At 51.5% G+C, this 18,819-nt stretch overlaps 1 protein-coding gene across 1 annotated transcript in view; it reads left to right on the top strand.

Moving 5' to 3' along the window:
- MOGAT2 (monoacylglycerol O-acyltransferase 2) overlaps positions 1-18,555 on the top strand; it is a 52,621-nt gene extending 34,066 nt beyond the window's left edge. The window contains exons 3-6 of the mRNA XM_009902907.2: positions 5,580-5,784; positions 11,791-11,965; positions 12,544-12,743; positions 18,401-18,555. Coding sequence (XP_009901209.1) covers positions 5,580-5,784; positions 11,791-11,965; positions 12,544-12,743; positions 18,401-18,555 — 735 coding nt within the window. The remainder of the gene's footprint in view (positions 1-5,579; positions 5,785-11,790; positions 11,966-12,543; positions 12,744-18,400) is intronic.
- The last annotated feature ends 264 nt before the right edge of the window (positions 18,556-18,819 follow it).

Below are 18,819 nucleotides of genomic sequence, written 5' to 3'. Positions count from 1 at the left end.
CCTGGTGTGCACCACGGGGGCTCACCAGTGATGAGAGGAGGATCCCTCAGCCCAAATGGGCTCAGCTTGGGGCTTCTGCTTTTCCTGGGGGAGGGGATTAAAAAGGGGAATGGGTGGTGAGGGCCAAGTGGCCGCACCTGGGGTGGGAGGAGACTCCAACAGAGGCCAGGTGCTCTGGGATTTGAGGGGAAAAAGAGGCAAAATGGGGTGGGGGTGGTGGAAAGGGGCAGATCTGATGGAAAGAGGAGGTGCTGATGAAAGAAGGGGATTCTAACATAGCTTTATTTTCCATAACTCTTTCATAATGTACAAGTGCAGTTCAGGGTTTGCTCTGCCTCCATGCAAAAAGAACAAACCCATCAAGACTTCATGAAATAAAGCACAATGGTGGCTGTTACAATGAAATCTTTCCATCCTTATGATTTTGCTTGGTGGGAAAATCTGTGCTTTGCAGATCAAGATACCAAGTTTTAACAACAACAACAAAAAAAGGTCTGCAAGAGTGAAGTTTTTTCCCTGGATGCCAGCAGAAAACACCAGGATGATTGGGAGACTGGAGCTTGTGTCCTATGAGGAGAGGCTGAGAGCCCTGGGCCTTTTTAATCTGGAGAGGAGAAGACTGAGAGGGGATCTAATAAATGTTTATCAATATCTGAGGGCTAGGGGGTGAAGAGGGAGGGGACAGGCTCTGCTCAGCTGCACCCTGTGACAGGACAAGGGGCAATGGATAGAAACTACAGCACAGGAGGTTCCACCTCAACATGAGGAGAAACTTCTTCACTGGGAGGGTCACAGAGCCCTGGAGCAGGCTGCCCAGAGAGGCTGTGGAGTCTCCTTCTCTGGAGGCTTTCAAGCCCCATCTGGATGCATTCCTGTGTGACCTGCACTGGATTCTATGGTCCTGCTCTGGCAGAGGGATTGGATTCAATGATCTTTAAAGGTCCCTTGCAAACCTAACAACCTGTGATCCTATGATCCTAAGAAGTTCTTCAGTAGGAGGGTGGTGAGACTCTAAAATGGGTTGCCCAGGGAGGTTGAGGATCCCTCCTCCTTAGGGGTATTCAAGGCCAAGTTGGATGAGGCCTTGAGCACCTGAGTCCAGTTGAGAGGTGGAGTAGATGATCTCTGAGGTCCCTTCCAACCTAAGCCATTCTACGATTCTATGATTCCCTCATTTCAGTTCTTCATTAGCAAGGAGGGTAGGAGGGTGCTGTGACCTGGACCTCAGCAAGGCTTTTGACACCGTTCCCCACAGCAAACTCCTGGCCAAGCTGTCAGCCCATGGCTTGGATGGGAGCACACTGCGATGGGTTAGGAACTGGCTGGAGGGCCGAGCCCAGAGAGTGGTGGTGAATGGTGCCACATCCAGCTGGCAGCCAGTCACCAGTGGTGTGCCCCAGGGATCAGTGCTGGGCCCCATGCTCTTTAACATCTTTATTGATGATCTGGACGAGGACATTGAGTCCATCATCAGTAAATTTGTGGGTGACACCAAGCTGGGGGCAGAAGTTGATCTGCTGGAGGGTAGAGAGGCTCTGCAGAGGGACCTCGACAGGCTGGGCAGATGGGCAGAGTCCAAGGGCATGAGACTGAACACATCCAAGTGCCAGGTTCTGCACATTGGCCACAGCAACCCCATGCAGAGCTACAGGCTGGGGTCAGAGTGGCTGGAGAGCAGTCAGGCTGAGAGGGACCTGGGGGTGCTGGTTGATGGTAGGCTGAACATGAGCCTGCAGTGTGCCCAGGCAGCCAGGAGGGCCAATGGCATCCTGGCCTGCATCAGGAACAGTGTGGCCAGCAGGAGCAGGGAGGTCATTCTGCCCCTGTACACTGCACTGGTTAGGCTGCACCTTGAGTCCTGTGTCCAGTTCTGGGCCCCTCAGTTTAGGAAGGATGTTGACTTGCTGGAACGAGTCCAGAGAAGGGCAATGAAGTTGGTGAGGGGTTTGGAACACAGCCCTGTGAGGAGAGGCTGAGGGAGCTGGGGTTGCTTAGCCTGGAGAAGAGGAGACTCAGGGGTGACCTTATTGCTCTCTACAACTACCAGGGAGGTTGCAGACAGGCAGAGGTTTGTCTCTTCTCCCAGGCAACCAGCACCAGAACAAGAGGACACAGTCTCAAGCTGTGCCAAGGGAAGTTTAGGCTGGAGGTTAGGAAGAAGTTCTACACAGAGAGAGTGATTGCCCATTGGAATGTGCTGCCCAGGGAGGTGGTGGAGTCACCATCACTGGAGGTGTTCAGGAGGAGACTGGATGGGGTGCTTGGTTGCGTGGTTTAGTTGATTAGGTGGTGTTGGATTGGTTGATAGGTTGGACACGATGATCATGGTGGTCTCTTCCAACCTGGTCTATTCTATTCTATGCTATGCTATGCTATGCTATGCTATGCTATGCTATGCTATGCTATGCTATGCTATGCTATGCTATGCTATGCTATGCTATGCTATGCTATGCTATGCTATGCTATGCTATGCTATTCCATTCCATTCCACTCTATTCTATTGTATCTTGGGCTGCAACCAGGTGTGGAGCCTGTTGTCACCCCCCACACCCCCAGCCCCCCTTCTTGCCACCTTGCACACTCAGAGCTGGAAACTTAGTGGTTTCCAATACTCTCCAGCACCTCATTTCTTTACTTAGAAACCACACAGAGACGAAAGGCTGTTTGGAAGCTGAAGATGGATGCAGGAAACATTGATGCAGGCTGAGATTAGTCAAAAAATGAGCACACGCTGGCAGTTGCCCTGGGCACTTAGTCATTCAGCCATCTGCCCCTCTTCTGCCTGCTCTCACCGCCTCCAGGCACTGGTGGGGCTCTTGTTTGTCTGTTCCCCTCATTAGGAGCAGGTGGTTGAATGGGCACATGTGTACAGTCAACAGAGCCCTGGGACAGATGGAAAATTATCCACGGTATGAGAAGGTCAAATGCACCCTCGTGATCCACCTGAGGTTCTGGCTGCTTCTGAGAAAACACATGGACCATTAGCTGCTCCCTGGTGGGAGCAGGGCATCAAAGGGGGGATATGGTAAAGTCCAAAGGTTTGGTAGAGCAATGAAGGTTTAGGAGGTTTAGAAAGAACTGAATCATAGAATTGTCAGGGTTGGAAGGGACCTCAAGGATCATCCAGTTCCAACCCCCCTGTCATGGCCAGGGACACCTCACACTACCTCAGGTTGCCCAGAGCCACGTCCAGCCTGGCCTTAATAACCTCCAGGGATGAGGCTTCCACCACCTCCCTGGGCAACCTGTTCCAGTCTCTCATGCTGAAGATGATCTTCCTAGCATGAATCTGAATCTACCCATATCTAGTTTTGTTCCATTCCCCTCAGTCCTATCAACATGTGACACCCTAAAATGTTCCTCCCCAGCTTTCTCATAGCCCCGCTTAAGATACTGGAAGGCCAGTATCTTGGATGTTAGGAAGAATTTCTTTGCTGCAAGAAAGTGTCCAGCTGGTGAAGACAGCAGAGCTGGACCCCAGGAAGAATTACCTGATGGGATTTCATCCTCACAGGATCCTGGCAGTAGGAGCCTTTGTCAGGCATTGGAACAGGCTGCCCAGGGAGGTAGTGGAGTCACCATCCCTGGAGGTGTTCAAGCAATGTGTGGCCCTGGCACTTGGGGACATGGTTCAATAGCCATGGTGGTGTTGGGTTGAGAGTTGGACTTGATCATAGAGGTCTTTTCCAGTCAAAATAATATAATGATTCTATGATTCCATGATTCTATGACTCCATGATTTCATGATTCTATGTTTCCATGATTCTGTGATGGATGAGGAGCTGGGCATGAGCAGACAGTGTGAGCCTGCAGCCCAGAGGGCCAGTCACATCCTGGGCTGCATCCAAAGCAGCGCTGGCAGCAGAGCCAGAGAGGTGATTCTGCCACTTTGCTCTGCTCTGGGGAGACCTCACCTGGAGTAATGCATCCAGCTCTGGAGCCCTCAATAAAGGAAGGACATGGACCTAATGGAGCAGGTCCACAAAAATGATCATGGAGTTGGAGCAGCTCTGCTCTGAGGTCAGGATGAGGGAGCTGGGTGTGTTCAGCCTGGAGAAAAGAAGGCTCCAGGGAACCCTGATAGCAGCCATCCAGTATCTGAAGGGGGCTGCAAGTAGGCTGCAGAGGGACTGTTTGCAAAGGCCTGCAGGGACAGGACAAGAGACAATGGCTTCAAACTAGGGCAAGAAGGGCAGACTTAGATTGGAAGTGAGGAACAAATTCTTTACCATGAGGGTGGTGGAACACTGGAACAGGTTGCCCAGGGAGGTGCTGGAGTCACCCTCTCTGGAGGCATTTAAAAGCCATGCAGATGTGGTTCTGAGGGACATGGCTTAGTGGTGGTTTGGTAGCAGTGGTTAGTGTTTTGACTTGATGATATCAAAGATCTCTTCCAACCAAAAATGATTCTGTGATTCTATGATTCTAAGTTTAAGCCAGAGGTCACATCCTGGTTGTCCCATTAGCCATTCCTGCTGCTGCGACACTCATTCTCCCATCTGGTATCTCCTAGGCTCCAGATCCACTTTCAGGTAGGCTGACTATTTCAGCTAGCTCCTTAGCCAACCCTGAAGGGATACCATGTGCTGCATGGTATCTAGACTCCATGATATCCATCTGTAAAGGCTGGACATGGGCATTCCCCATTCCCTCTTCTCTACAGACATCCATTGCTCTTTGATGGACTCATGGATTACCTGAACATGGGAGGTGATCTGCTGGAGAGCAGCCCTGTGGAGAAGAACCTGGGAGTCCTGGTGGACAACAAGTTCTGCATGGGACAGCAGTGTGCCCTGGTGGCCAAAAGGCCAATGGGATCCTGGGGTGCATTCAGCAGAGTGTGGCCAGCAGATCACAGAATCACAGAATCACCAAGGTTGGTGACTTCAAAGATCATCAAGTCCCTCCCCCTCTGCCCTAGTGACACCACACCTGCAATGTTGCATCCAGTTTTGGGCTCTTCAGTTCAGGAGGGACAGGCATCTGCTGGAGAGAGTCCAACAGAGGACTACCAGGATGCTGAAGGGCCTGGAGCACTGCCTGGTGAGGAGAGGCTGGGAGTCCTGGGGCTGGTTAGCCTGGAGAAGACTGAGAGGGGGTCTAATAATTGTGGAAATGTGATTTTGGGCCAGTGTGTTGGAGATGGAAATAGAGGCAATGAAACACATCTCAGTGAAAAAGGATTCACAGAATCACAGAACATTAAGGGGTTGGAAGGGACCTTAAAAGACCATCTAGTCCAACCCCCCTGACAGGACAGGATCACCTGGAGGAGGTCACACAGGCACACATTCAGGTGAGTTTTGAAGGTCTCTAGAGAAGGAGACTCCACAACCTCTCTGGGCAGCCTGCTCCAGTGTTTTGTCACCCTCACACAGAAAAAGTTCTTTCTTATGCTCCTTATGGCTCAACAAGGGTTGAGTTGTTCCAGCTGACCTTTTTCCAACAGAAGTCATGGTTGGTTCTGGAGACCCATCTCCAGGAACACCCCCCAATCTGCTCTCCATAGCCAGTGTTCTACCACTCTCATGGTGACAGCTCCAACTCATGGCCCTTTTTTGTTTCCTCCCTGTGTCTAGCTGGTGAAGACAGCAGAGCTGGACCCGAGGAAGAACTACCTGATGGGATTTCATCCCCACGGGGTCCTGGCAGTAGGAGCCTTTGTCAATTTCTGCACAGAGGCATCAGACTTCTCCAAACTCTTCCCGGGCATCACCCCTCACCTGATGATGCTCTCGGTGTGGTTTCGCATTCCCTTCTTGAGGGACTACCTGATGAGTGGAGGTAAGTCAGGGGGCAGCATGCACAAGTGGTGGGGATGGTGGGAGAGTAGTCAGATGCTTTTTGGAGCAGCAGAGCGTGAAGAAGCAGATGGAGGGAGGTTCTCCTCCCCCTCTACTCTGCCCTGGGGAGACCTCACCTGGAATATTGCATCCAGTTCTGGGCTCGCCAGTTCAGGAGGGACAGGGATCTGCTGGAGAGAGTCCCAGGGAGGGCTACCAGGATGGTGAAGGGATTGGAGCACTGCTTGGTGAGGAGAGGCTGAGAGACCTGGGGCTAGTTAGGCTGGAGAGGAGAAGGCTGAGAGGAGACCTAATAAATGTTTATCAGTATCTGAGGGCTGGGGGTCAGAAGGGAGGGGACAGGCTCTGCTCAGTTGCACCCTGGGATAGGACAAGGGGCAATGGATATAAACTACAGCTCAGGAGGTTCCACCTCAGCATGAGGAGGAACTTCAGTGTGAGGGTCACAGAGCCCTGGAGCAGGCTGCCCAGAGAGGTTGTGGAATCTCCTTCTCTGGGATTTTCAAGACCCATCTGGATGCATTCCTGTGTGGTCTGCCCTATGTGATCCTGCTTTCGGCAGGGGTGTTGGACTGGATGATCTCCGGAGGTCCCTTCCAACCCCTAACATTCTGTGACTCTATGATTCTCAAGTCCACAGAAGAATATACTTCCAGACTGAAGGCAGACAGGTATCAGCCCTAGAGTAGGTGATCATTCCAAGCATGGGGAAGGCATGGAAATGGATAATCCTGTTTTGTCAGCATCTGATAGGGCCCTGTAACAGGGTCACAGAGCCCTGGAGCAGGCTGCCCAGAGAGGTTGTGGTGTTTCCTTCTCTGGAGACTTTCAAGCCCCATCTGGATGTGTTCCTGTGTGACCTGTGCTGGATTCTATGGTCCTGCTCTGAAGAAGGGGTTAGACTCAACGATCTCCAGAGGTCCCTTACAACTCCTAACATCCTCTGATCCTGTGATCCTCCACAGTAGGGGGGGGGTGGATCTAGATGATCCTCGAGGTCCCTTCCAACCCTGACAATTCTATAATGCTATGATCCTGTGAAGACACCAAGGCAAGAGGAGTCACAGGTCTGTTTTGTCCCTAGCTGTGACTGATGGCCCATTCATGGACACAGCTGCTGGAGGTGGAGTCCAAACCTCTCTGAAGTTAAAAATTGTCCTTCTAGGTGTTCTCACTGTGGTTCAGCTTCACAGATCTGCTCTGAGCTCAGGAAATGGTTGTGCCAGATGCTTTGGAAGAGCAAAATGCAGAGCAAAGTGTGAACAGAAATGCTGAGACCAGCAGGACAGGGTGGTCCTGTAATTTGTTGTTTTTCCCATGGAAAGAACATTCAGGCTTGAAATTGTGATTGCCACTAAAGGAAAGAGAAAAAAAGTATTTATCTGAAAAAGCTGCTGCTTGCAGGGAAGCAGCATCCAGGATCTAGTTGAGGATGCCCCTGCTTACTGCAAAGGGGGTTAGACTGGATGACCTTTGGAGGTCCATTCCGACCCAGACCATCCTATGACCATCCATGATTCTATGAAAAGAGGATGAGATGTCACCCAGAGGGACCTGGACAAGCTTAAGAAATGAGCCCATGTGAATTCCATGGCATGCAACAAGGCCAAGTGTAAGGCCCTGTACCTCAACTGGAGCAACTCCCAGTCTCAACACAGGCTGGGAGATGAAGGGTTGGGAAGCAGCCCTGTGGAGAAGGACCTGGGGGTGATGGGGGGTGAGAATAGAATAGAATAGAGTGAATGGAATGGAATGGAATGGAATGGAATGGAATGGAATGGAATGGAATGGAATGGAATAGAATAGAATAGAATAGAATAGAATAGAATAGAATAGAATAGAATAGAATAGAATAGAATAGAATAGAATAGAATAGAATAGACCAGACCAGACCTGGTTGGAAGAGACCTTCGAGATCATCAAGTCCAACCTGTCACCCAGCACCATCTAAACAACTAAACCATGCAACCAAATGGCTCTTCCAGTCTCTTTTTAAACGCTTTCAGTGATGGTGACTCCACCACCTCCCTGGGTAGCCCATCCTAATGGCCAGTCTCTCTTTCTGTGAAGAATTTCTTCCTCACCTTGAGCCTAAACTTCCCCCTGCACAGCTTGAGACTGTGTCCTCTTGTTCTGGTGCTGGCTGCCTGGGAGAAGAGACTAGCCTCTGCCTGTCTACAACCTCCCTTCAGGTAGTTGTAGAGAGCAATAAGGTTTCCCCTGAGCCTCCTCTTCTCCAGGCTAAGCAACCCCAGCTCCCTCAGCCTCTCCTCACAGGGCTGTGCTCCAGACCCCTGCCCAGCTTTGTTGCCCTTCTCTAGACTCATTCCAGCAACTCAACATCTTTCCTACACTGAGGGGCCCAGAACTGGACACAGGACTCAAGGTGTGGCCTAACCAGTGCTGACTACAGGGGCACAATGACCTCCCTGCTCCTGCTGGCCACACTATTCCTAATACAGGCCAGGATGCCATTGGCCTTCTTGGCCACCTGGGCACACTGCTGGCTCATGTTTAGGCAGCTGTCAATCAGTACCCCCAGGTCCCTCTCTGCCTGGCTGCTCTCCAGCCACTCTGACCCCAGCCTGTAGCTCTGCATGGGGTTGCTGTGGCCAAAGTGCAGCACCTGGCACTTGGACTTGTTGAATGCCATCCTGTTGGACTCTGCCCATCTGTCCAGCCTGTCAAGGTCCCTATGCAGAGCCCTTCTGCCCTCTAACAGATCAACAATGGCATGCAACTTGGTGTCATCTGCAAAATTACTGCTGATGGACTCAATGCCCTCATCCAGATCATCAATAAAAATATTGACCAGGCTGGGGCCCAGCACTGATCCCTGGGGCACACCACTAGTGCCTGGCTGCCAGCTGGGGGTGGCACCATTCACCACCACTCTCTGGGCTCAGCCTCCAGCCAGTTCCTCCCCCAGCACAGAGTGCTGCTGTCCAAGCCAGGGGCTGACAGCTTGGCCAGGAGTTTGCTGTGGGGGACGGTGTCAAAGGCCTTGCTGAAGTCCAGGTAGACTACATCCACAGCCTGCCCCACAGCCCCCAGGCAGTCACCTGATCATAGAAGGAGTAGGTTACCTATCTCATTGAAATAGGTTACCCAGGGAGGAGATGGAGTCACCATCCCTGGCAGTGTTCAGGAAACCTCTGGCCATGACACCTGGGGATGTGGTTTAATGGCCATGGTGGTCTTAGGTGGAAAGTTGGACCCAATGAACTTAGAGGTCTCTTCAACCAAAAGAGCTCTGTGATTCTGTGTGAGTCCCAGGCAGGATTCAAGAGACTAAACACAGGCATCCAGCTCCATCTGAGATAGCCCAGAGCATTCCTCACCCTGTTTTTCACATAAACTCTGGCTTCTGCTGCTGGAAAAAATATTTACACAGAGAGCAAGGAATCATAACAGGGTTATGTGGGAGAGTTACGACCCAGGAGGAGGAAGGTTTAATCACCCTAAAGTGGGAGTTTGGCACACAGCTCATTTTCAGGCTGGTTGAACCCATTTGTCAAAGAGCTTTTAATTTGCAAACTGCTTTGAGAAACAAGCATGTATTTTGTTTATTATTTCATCTTTTTTTACAATCACACCAAGGTTCATTTGGCACCTCTGCAGTGAAGGTTTCTAACTGTGCAGGGAAAGAACATTAAGGCTGGAACAGGCCTCGAGGGATCGTCAAGCCCAACCATCAACCCAACACCACCGTGACCACTAAGCCATGTCCCCAGATGAAAAGATCAAAGGCAGCAAAAAGACCAAATTGTGCATGGAATTCCACTTGAAATCAGCAGCTACAGAAAATTCTCTGTGTGTTTTGACCTGAAGCAAACGTTTGAGGGACTGTAGAATGATTCAGGATTCGACATGCTTTCAGTTGACAACAAACAGATTTTTCCCTTGGGGCTTAAGTGCAGCTAGTTCTCAGTTTACTTTTTTTCTGGCCTGATTTTGTTTCTTTCTTTTTTCTTTGCCCCCCCCACCCCCCCATTTCTCAAATCTGGTCCAGCCAGCAAAGGGAGAAATGGAGGCACTGGCACAGGTTGCCCAGGGAGGTGATGGAAGCCTCATGCCTGGAGGTTTTGAAGGCCAAGCTGGATGCGGCTCTGAGCAACCTGCTCTGGTGTGAGGTGTCCCTGCCCATGGCAGGGGGGTTGGAACTGGATGATCCTTGGGTCCCTTCCAACCCTGACAATTCTATGATTCTGTGGTTCTATATGTGGAAAGGTTGGGGAGCTGGGAGCAGGCAAACCTCATGAAATTCAATAAGGACAAGTGCAGAGTCCTTATAGGCCTTGTGACCAAGAGAGCCAATGGCATCCTGGGGTGCAGCAAGAGGAGTGTGGCCAGCAGGGCCAGGGAGGTTCTTCTGCCCCTCTGCTCTGCCCTGCTGAGACCACAGCTGCAATCCTGTGTCCAGTTCTGGGCTCCCCAGTGCAAGAGAGACAGAGACCTGCTGCAGAGAGTCCAAGGGAGAGCCATGAAGATGCTTAGGGAGCTTGAACATCTGCCCTGTGAAGAGAGACTGAGAGCCCTGGGGCTGTTTAGTGTGGAGAAGAGAATGCTCAGAGGGGATCTGATCAATGTCTCTCAGTCTCTGAGGGGTGGGTGTCAAGTGGAGGGGGCCAAGCTCTTTTGGGTGCTGCACAGTAAAAAGCCAAGGAGCAATGGATACAAACTTGAACACAGAAGATTTCAGCTCAACATGAGGAGAAACTGCCTTGGTGTGAGGGTGCTGGAGCCCTGGAGCAGGGTGCCCAGAGAGGTTGTGGAGTGTCCTTCTCTGGAGCCCTTCCAAACCCACCTGGATGCCTTCCTGTGCAGACTCCCCTGGGTGATGTTGCTCTGGCAGGGGGGTTGGACTGGATGGTCTCTGGAGGTCCCTTCCAACCTCTAGTGTACTGTGATACAGTGATATTCACACAGCAGAGCTGTGAATGAACCCAGCACCTCTCAAAGGAGCTGTGCTGAGATTGCCAAACTCATAGAATCATAGAATTGTTAGGGTTGGAAGGGACCTCATCTGGTTCCAATCCCCTTACCACGGGCAGGGACACCTCCAACTCTCAACATCAATTGTCTAGCACCCCTCTGGAGATAGGTAATGTGTAGGAAGGCACAGAGGATTTTGTGGATTTTACTGATGCTCATTGTGGTGCATTGAAAGTAGCTGAAGGACAGAGCTCAGGTGCTGTGCTCAGTGGTACAGGGCCTGCAGCTAGAGATGTTCCTGAGGGGACAGTACTGGCTCCAGTCTTGTGCAACTTCTTCATCAACGACCTGATGGAGTGGATGGACCCTCAGCCAGTTTGCTGATGCTAAAGAACTGGGAGGAGTGGGTGACACAGCAGCAGGCTGTGCTGCCACCAGTGAGACCTGGACAGGCTGGAGACGAGGGTGGAGAGGAATGTCATGAAGGTCAGCAGTGGCAGATGTAGGGTCCTGCACATGGGGAGGAACAAAACTCTGAGAAGACATTATTGTGGCCTTCCATAGAGATGTGGAGGTGCTGGAGCCAGGGCAGAGGAGGGCAAGGAAGCTGGGAAGGGCCTGTAGAACAAATGTGATGGAGAGCAACTGAAGGAGCTGGGGATGGTTAGTTTGGAGAAGAGGAGGCTGAGGGGAGACCTCATTGCTGTCCACAACTACCTGAAAGGAGGTCGAGGAGAGGCTGCTGCTGGTCTCTTCTCACAGGTCATTAGTAATAGAGCAAGAGGGAATGGCCTCAAGCTGCAGCAGGGTAGGTTTGGACTGGACAGTAGGAAAAAAAAATTCCCAGCCAGAGTGGTCAGGCACTGGAATGTGCTGGGCAGGGAGGGGGGTGAGTCCCCAAGCCTGGATGTGTTTCAAGGTGGTTTGGATGTGGTGCTTGGGGCTATGGTTTAGGGGTGAGCCTTGTTCTGGGTTAGACTTAGTGCTCCGGAGAGTCTTTTCCGACCTGAATGTTTCTGTGATTGTGTGATTCTCCCTCTCTACCCCCTAGGCCTTGTCTCCTCTGAAAAGGAGAGTGCATCCTATGTGCTAAAGAAGCCAGAGGGTGGGAATGTTCTGGCCATCGTCGTGGGTGGAGCACAGGAAGCGCTGGACGCCCGACCAGGATCCTGCACCTTGCTGCTGAAGAACAGGAAGGGATTTGTCCGCCTGGCCATCCAGCACGGGTGAGGCAGGGCTCAGCAGGTCCTTGGGGAGGGAGTCTCTGCTGTGTGGCTCATTAGTGAGGTGACTCTGGAGAAGGAGGAATGTGTTTTGGGGTGGATTTTGCTAACATGAGGATGAGCAGAGGGCTGGAGCTGCTCTCCTATGAGGACAGACTGAGGGAGTTGGGGCTGTTCAGTCTGGAGAAGGGAAGGCTCCAAGGAGACCTCATTGTGGCCTTCCAGTATCTGAAGGGGGCTACAAGAAAGCTGGGGAGGGACTTTTTAGGGAGTCAGGGAGTGATAGGACTGGGGGGAATGGAGCAAAGCTAGAAGTAGGGGGATTCAGACTGGCTGTGAGGAAGAAGTTCCTCCCTATAAGGGTGGTGAGAGCCTGGCACAGGTAGCCCAGGGAGGTGGTGGCAGCCTCATCCCTGGAGGTGTTGAAGGCCAGGCTGGATGTGGCTCTGAGCAACCTGCTGTAGTGTGAGGGGTCCCTGCTAGTGGTAAGGGGGTTGGAAGTGGCTGATCCTTGAGGTCCCTTCCAAGCCTGACAATTCTATGATTGTAGCATGTATGCACCTCTGTTGGATGCCTTGCAGTACCCCACTGGTCCCTGTCTTTTCCTTTGGGGAGAACGACCTCTATGATCAGGTGAAAAACCCCAGGGGCTCCTGGCTTCGGCAGACCCAGCACTGGCTCCAGCAGATCATGGGCATCTCCCTTCCCCTCTTCCACGCAAGAGGCATCTTCCAGTACAGCTTTGGGCTGGTGCCATACCGGAGACCCATCTGCACCGTGGGTAAGTCCTTCCTTGGCTCACCACCCACACTCAACCTGGCCAAAGCGGGCACTGGGGACAGTCCTTGTGTTGTGTCATCCTCCTGCTGTTCTGGAAGCATCATGCTAGAGAGTACAAGCTGTGAGGGTCTAGAGTGGTGGTGGTCTAGGAATAGAATAGAATAGAATAGAATAGAATAGAATAGAATAGAATAGAATAGAATTAACCAGGTTGGAAGAGACCTTCAAGATCATGTGCAACCTATCATCCAATACCACCTCATCAACTAAACCATGCAACCAAGCATCCTCTTGAACACCTCCAGTGATGGTGACTCCACCACCTCCCTGGGCAGCCCATTCCAATGGGCAATCACTCTCTCTGTGTAGAACTTCTTCCTAATCTCCAGCCTAAACCTCCCCTGGTGCAGCTTGAGACTGTGTCCTCTTGTTCTGGTGCTGGTTGCCTGGGAGAAGAGACCAACCTCCACCTGTCTACAACCTCCCTTCAGGTAGTTGTAGAGAGCAATAAGGTCACTCCTGAGTCTCCTCTTCTCCAGGCTAAGCAACCCCAGCTCCCTCAGCCTCTCCTCACAGGGCTGTGTTCCAAACCCCTCACCAACTTTGTTGCCCTTCTCTGGACACCTTCCAGCAAGTCAACCTCCTTCCTAAACTGAGGGGCCCAGAACTGGACACTACCCAAGGTGTGGCCTAACCAGTGCAGACTACAGGGGCAGAATGACCTCCCTGCTCCTGCTGGCCACACTGTTCCTGATGCAGGCCAGGATGCCATTGGCCCTCTTGGCTGCCTGGGCACACTGCAGGCTCATGTTCAGCCTACCGTCAACCAGCACCCCCAGGTCCCTCTGTGCCTGGCTGCTCTCCAGCCACTCTGACCCCAGCTTGTAGCTCTGCATGGGGTTGCTGTGGCCAATGTGCAGAACCTGGCACTTGGATGTGTTCAATCTCATGCCCTTGGACTCTGCCCATCTGTCCAGCCTGTCGAGGTCCCTCTGCAGAGCCTCTCTACCCTCCAGCAGATCAACTCCTGCCCCCAGCTTGGTGTCATCAGCAAATTTACTGATGATGGACTCAATGTCCTCGTCCAGATCAGCAATAATGATGATCAATAAAAATGTGCTGGCAAAGGAACATCCCCAGCTGCCCGTCTGCTTTTGACAAGAAAGGTTGGACCAGATGATCCCTGATGTCCTTCCAGCCTGGTGTTTTATAATTCACATGTCACACATGCTCTGGGCTTTGTCTTATGACAGCACAGATCATTTGGGCTGTACTGGGGAAGCCTCAGAACAAACATGAGCACCCCACCTGTAGGGTGCTGTAGGATGCAGCCAAAGCCAACCTCAGCACCACCTGGTGATAGGAATCACTGCCACTTGGATTAATCACTTGCATTAGATTAAACTTCTTAGAGAATATCTTTGGATATGAAACTTCTTTGGAGAAGAAATCTTCTGAAGAGTGGCTGAAGGAGCTGGGGATGGTTACTTTGGAAAAGAGGAGGCTGAGGGAAGGACCTCATTGCTCTCTAAAACTACCTGAAAGGATATTGTGGAGAGGTTGGTGCTGGTCAGGTAATTAGTGTTGGAACAAGAGGGAATGGCCTCAAGCTGTGCCTGGGTAGGTTTAGACTGGACAGTAGGAAAAACTTTTTCCCAGCAAGAGTGGTCAGGCACTGGAATGTGCTGAGCAGGGAGGTGGTTGAGTCCCCAAGCCTGGATGTGTTCCAAGGTGGTTTGGATGTGGTGCTTGGGGCTATGGTTTAGGAGTGAGCCTTGTAGAGTAGGGTTCTGGGTTGGCCTTGGTGACCCTGAGGATCTTTTCCAGACTGAATGTTTCTGTGATTTGTGTGTGATTCTTCCAAGCCAGTCTTACCTACACAAGTAGGACAACACAGACTGAGAGTATTGAGTCTGTTCTACCTGGAGAAGAGAAGGATCTAGGGACACCTTTTAGTGCTCTTCCAGTACCTGAAGGGGCCTACAAGAACAGCAGGGAAGGGCTTTTGACAAGGGCTTGCAATGATAGGACAAGAGGGAATGATTTTAAACTAGAGCAAGGGAGATATAGATTGTTCATTAGAAAGAAGTTCTTTACTGTGAGGGTGGTGGAACACTGGAACGGGCTGCCCAAGGAGGTGGAGGAGGCCCCATTCCTGGAGGCATTCAAGGTCAAGCTTGATGGGGCTCTGAGCAACCTGATCTAATTGAGGGTGTCCCTGCTGACTGCAGTGGGGGGGTTGAACACAGTCTCAAGCTGTGCCAGGGGAGGTTTAGACTCGAAGTGAGGAAAAAGTTCTTCACTGAGCGAGTCATTCGTCATCGGAATGTGCTGCCCAGGGAGGTGGTGGAGTCGCCGTCCCTGGAGGTGTTCAAGGGGAGATTGGACGTGGCACTTGGTGCCATGGTCTAGTCGTGAGGTCTGTTGGGACAGGTTGGACTTGGTGATCCTTGGGGTCTCTTCCAACCTTAGTTATACTGTGATACTGTGAACTAGATGACCTTTAAAGGTCTCTTCCAACTCAGTGCATTCTATGAACACATAAGAAGTTTGCAGGTTTGCTCAATGCCCTGTGCAGACACAAGCACAAACCTCAGCCTATTTGCACATGAACAGATCACAGTTCCAACCAGAGACCATGCCCATGGAGACCAAATTTCAAGAAAGCTTTTGGTTTGGGGGAAGTTTTGCCTGGTTTCAACAACCTTGTGGCTGGCCCAGCAGTGTGGCTGATATATTGAATTAATCTAATGAAAGAGGGTGTTGGGAAAGGGCAGAGCTTGCCCCACTGATGAGGTTTGACAGCCAGCAATTACTTCTAATTGTTTTACAACCTGTTTGGATTGACTCAATGGGTTTATGAGCTGTGCACAAGGACTCTTCATTAATCTGATGAGGAGGGCAGCCTCACGGGGTGATGAAATCCTCTGGCACTTGCCAAACACAATTTGAGTAAGAGAGCAGAGCAAGAGAGGTACCTCATGGACTTCTCTGTCCCAACCCTGCCATTGGTGGCTCTGGGAAATGAGAAGGAGCTTCTTCTAGTGCTAGGAATCTAATTCCAATTTGTGAGATTTAGCCAGGCTGGAGAGTTGGGCAGGGAGAAATTGAATGAAATTCAACAAGGTCAAGGGGAGAGTCTTGCACCTGGGAAAGAACAACCCCATGGAGCAGTATAGGCTGGGGACTGACTTGTTGGAGACCAGTGAAAGGGAAAGGGACTTGGGGGTCCTAGAGGATGGAAGGTTGACCATGAGCCAGCAATGTGCTCTTGTGGCCAAGAAGGCCAATGGTATCCTGGGGTGGATTAGAAGGGCTGTGGTTAGTAGGTCAGAGAGATTCTCCTCCTTCTCTAATCTGCCCTGGTAAGGCCACATGTAGAATATTGTGTCCAGTTCTGGGCCCCTCAGTTCAAGAAGAACCTCAGGGAACTGCTTGAAAGAGTCCAGTACACAGCCACAAAGATGATGAAGGCAGTGGAACTTCTTCCTTATGAGGAGAGCCTGATGGAGCTGAGGGCTCTCTAGCTTGGAGAGGAGGAGCCTGAGGGGTGACCTCATTCATATTGATAAAAATATGCAGGGTGAGTGCCAAGAGGCTGGAGCCAGGCTCTGCTGGGTGATGCCCAATGACAGCACAAGAGGCAATGGTGGAAGTTGAGGCATAGGAAGCTCCATGGAAACATGAGGCAAAATGTTTTCCCTGTGAGGGTGACAGAAGACTGGAACAGGCTGCCCAGGGTGGGGATAGAGTCTCCTTCTCTGGAGATATTCGAAACCTGCTTGGATGTGTTGCTGTGTGATCTGCTCTAGGAGGTGCTGCTCTGGCAGGGGGGTTGGACTGGATGAGCTGTTGAGGCCCCTTCCAGCCCCTAACATTCTGTGATTCTGTGTAATTGGATTTGCATTTGACAAAAGCATGGTTTTCTAAAGATGAGAGAGTACCAGTTTCCAAATAAAAGTCAGATGGTTCACAGCAGCTTTAATCTGAGCCAAGCAGTGGTGAATTTAGATCATCTTGGACTTCCGCTCACCTCAGTTTCCCCAGGTGCAATACAACTTCCCAGGGCCATGCCAGAATAGCTTGGAAAGAGCAAAACTCCAGTACTAGGATGATGTTGTTGTTATCTGCAACACATCTGGAGCTGTTTGGGATACAGAACTTCTTACTTCAAAGAGCTGCACAGAAGGTTTTTGGCTTTAACCAGCCTTGCAGGTGGGGAAGCTGAGGTGAGGACAGATATGACTGTGGAGACCGAGAGCAGAGCCAGGATTTGAACATCCACCTCCCTGCCTCCTTGGTTGTATCACAGTATCACCAATGTTGGAAGAGACCTCAAAGATCATCAGGTCCAACCTGTCACCACAGACCTCATGACTAGACCATGGCACCAAGTGCCACATCCAATCCCCTCTTGAACACCTCCAGGGACGGTGACTCCACCACCTCCCTGGGCAGCACATTCCAATGGTGAACGACTCTCTCTGTGAAGAACTTTCTCCTCACCTCCAGCCTAAACCTCCCCTGGTGCAGCTTGAGACTGTATCCACTTGTTCTGGTGCTGGTTGCTAGAGAGAAGAGACCAACCTCTTCCTGGCTACAATCACCTTTCAGGTAGTTGTAGACAACAATGAGGTCTGCCCTGAGCCTCCTCTTCTCCAGGCTAAACAACCCCAGCTCCCTCAGCCTCTCCTCACAGGGCTGTGCTCAAGGCCTCTCCCCAGCCTCGTTGCCCTTCTCTGGACACGTTCAAGTGTCTCAAGGTCCTTCCTAAACTGAGGGACCCAGAACTGGACACAGGACTCAAGGTGTGGCCTAACCAGTACAGGGGCACAAAGACTTCCCTGCTCCTGCTGGCCACACTGTTCCTGATGCAGGCCAGGATGCCATTGGCCCTCTTGGCCACCTGGGCACACTGCTGGCTCATGTTTAGGCGGCTGTCAATCAGCACCCCCAGGTCCCTCTCCGTTTGGCAGCTCTCCAGCCACTCTGACCCCAGCCTGTAGCTCTGCATGGGGTTGCTGTGGCCAAAGTGCAGCACCTGGCACTTGGACTTGTTGAATGCCATCCTGTTGGACTCTGCCCATCTGTCCAGTCGGTCGAGGTCCCTCTGCAGAGCCCTTTTGCCCTCTAACTGACCAACATCTGCTCCTAACTTGGTGTCATCTGCAAACTTGCTGATGACTGACTCAACACCCTCATCCATATCATCAATGAAGATGTTAAAGAGGATGGGGCCCAGCACTGATCCCTGCGGGATGCCACTGGTGACTGGCCGCCAGCTGGATGTGGCACCATTCACCACCACTCTCTGGGCTCGGCCCTCCAGCCAGTTCCTAACCCAGCACAGAGTGTTGTGGTCCAAGCCACGAGCTGACAGCTTGGCCAGGAGTTTGCTGTGGGGGGTGGTGTCAAAGGCCTTGCTGAAGTCCAGGTAGACCATATCCACAGGCCTCCCCACATTCACCATGTGGGTCACCTGATCATGGCAGGAGATCAGGTTGGAGAGGCAGGGGGGTTGTGCTACCACCCTAGCTTTAGGACATGACTGGCTATATTGATCTGCTCACTACAGCCTTCAAGAGGTGGCCCCCAGCTTTGTGCTAAGGTGTGCAACCTGTTCAGAGGCTCCTCCTAACACCTGTGTTTCTTTTCCAGTTGGGAAGCCAATTCCAGTGCAGAAGAATGAGAGACCCTCCAATGAAGAGGTGGATCGAGTCCACCAGAAATACCTGGACGAGTTGAACAAGCTCTTTGAGGAGCACAAAGCTAAATATAACATCCCAGAAGACAGCCACCTGGAATTTATATAGAGCCCCTCAAGCAAGGTGAAACCAAGGAGATCAAACTCCAAGTTTCCCACTCTCTCTGGAACTGTTTCCCAACCTCAGCTTAGTCACAGTTAACACACAGTCCACACAGCGCAGGGAACATCACGGGATGGTGGAAATTGGAGGGGGCCTCCTGAGATCGTCCAGTCCAACCCCTTTGCTAAAGCAGGTTGCCCAGAATTGCGTCATGGTGAGCTTTGAGTCTCTTCATGAAAGAAGACTCCACAACCTCTCTGGACAGCCAAG

This window comes from Dryobates pubescens, chromosome 10 (genome assembly GCF_014839835.1).
Source record: "Dryobates pubescens isolate bDryPub1 chromosome 10, bDryPub1.pri, whole genome shotgun sequence".
NCBI lineage: Eukaryota > Metazoa > Chordata > Aves > Piciformes > Picidae > Dryobates > Dryobates pubescens.
This window is presented reverse-complemented; position numbering and strand designations above follow the sequence as displayed.